Source organism: Scylla paramamosain, unplaced genomic scaffold (genome assembly GCF_035594125.1).
Source record: "Scylla paramamosain isolate STU-SP2022 unplaced genomic scaffold, ASM3559412v1 Contig7, whole genome shotgun sequence".
Lineage (NCBI taxonomy): Eukaryota > Metazoa > Arthropoda > Malacostraca > Decapoda > Portunidae > Scylla > Scylla paramamosain.
In genome coordinates, this window is record NW_026973672.1 from 478,920 (window position 1) to 480,000 (window position 1,081).

At 49.3% G+C, this 1,081-nt stretch overlaps 1 protein-coding gene across 1 annotated transcript in view; it reads left to right on the forward strand.

Moving 5' to 3' along the window:
- Positions 1-325: 325 nt before the first annotated feature.
- Positions 326-1,081, forward strand: part of LOC135096794 (uncharacterized) — a 63,235-nt gene continuing 62,479 nt past the window's right edge. The window contains exons 1-2 of the mRNA XM_063998550.1: positions 326-444; positions 654-706. Of these exons, the coding sequence (XP_063854620.1) occupies positions 326-444; positions 654-706 (172 nt within the window). The remainder of the gene's footprint in view (positions 445-653; positions 707-1,081) is intronic.

Here is a 1,081-nt window from a genome sequence, read left to right on the forward strand (position 1 = left end):
ATTTATTTATTTATTTTTTTCTATAGGAGGAACACCGGCCAAGGGAAACAAACAAATAATAAGAAAAAAAAAATAATACCAGTCCCCGAATAGGGTCCGAAGCGGTGGTCAAAAACTGAAGGGTAAGTGTGTTGAAGCTTCCCTTGTGAAGGAGTTAAAGTCACAGGAAGGTGGAAGTACATAAGCTGGCAGGGAGTTCCAGAGTTTACCATAGAAAGGGGTGAATGACTGACAATACTGGTTAACTCTTGCAATAGAGAGGTGGACAGATCAGTGGTGAGAGAAAGAAGGTGTTGTGTAGCGAGGCCGCGGGAGGAGGGGAGGCATGCACGTGAAGCACACTCCATACATGGGCGGGTATGGCCCCTGTACAGAGTTACCAAGCTCTAAGGCCACGGAGACGGGGAGTGCCTGTGTTGTCACCACTGCCTCTATGAAAGCTACGTGACTCACTTCCCATGCATATTCTCTCTCTCTCTCTCTCTCTCTCTCTCTCTCTCTCTCTCTCTCTCTCTCTCTCTCTCTCTCTCTCCTCCCCCTTCCTCTCGCTTTCTCTATCTCTCTCTCCCGCTGCTTCCTTTGTTTAGTGTTGTCTGTGTTGTGCCTGAAAGTAGTGTTGTAGATTTTATTGCGCTGTGCCCGTAATCATTCAGTGACCGCCCTGTGCGTGTGTTGCCGCGTCAGAAAAGGAGTGTTGCGTCTCCAGGTGAGTACTCCTCTTGCACAAACACACACACGCACCGCCACTGGCCACTCGTTCAGCAGTTAGGCTCTCTGTAAGTGCCGCAGGAAGAGGCGTGCCTCACTCAAACTGAAGGAAGCGATGCTGAGAAAACACACTTGTACTTAGGTACAGCGAGTGTGTGTGTGTGTGTGTGTGTGTGTGTGTGTGTGTGTGTGTGTGTGTGTGTGTGTGTGTGTGTGTGTGTGTGTGTGTGCGTTTGTGTGTGTGTGCATCTGTGTGTGTGTGTGTGTGTGTGTGTGTGTGTGTGTGTGTGTGTGTGTGTGTGTGTGTGTGTGTGTGCATCTGTGTGTGTGTGTGTGTGTGTGTGTGTGTGTGTGTGTGTGTGTGTGTGTGTGT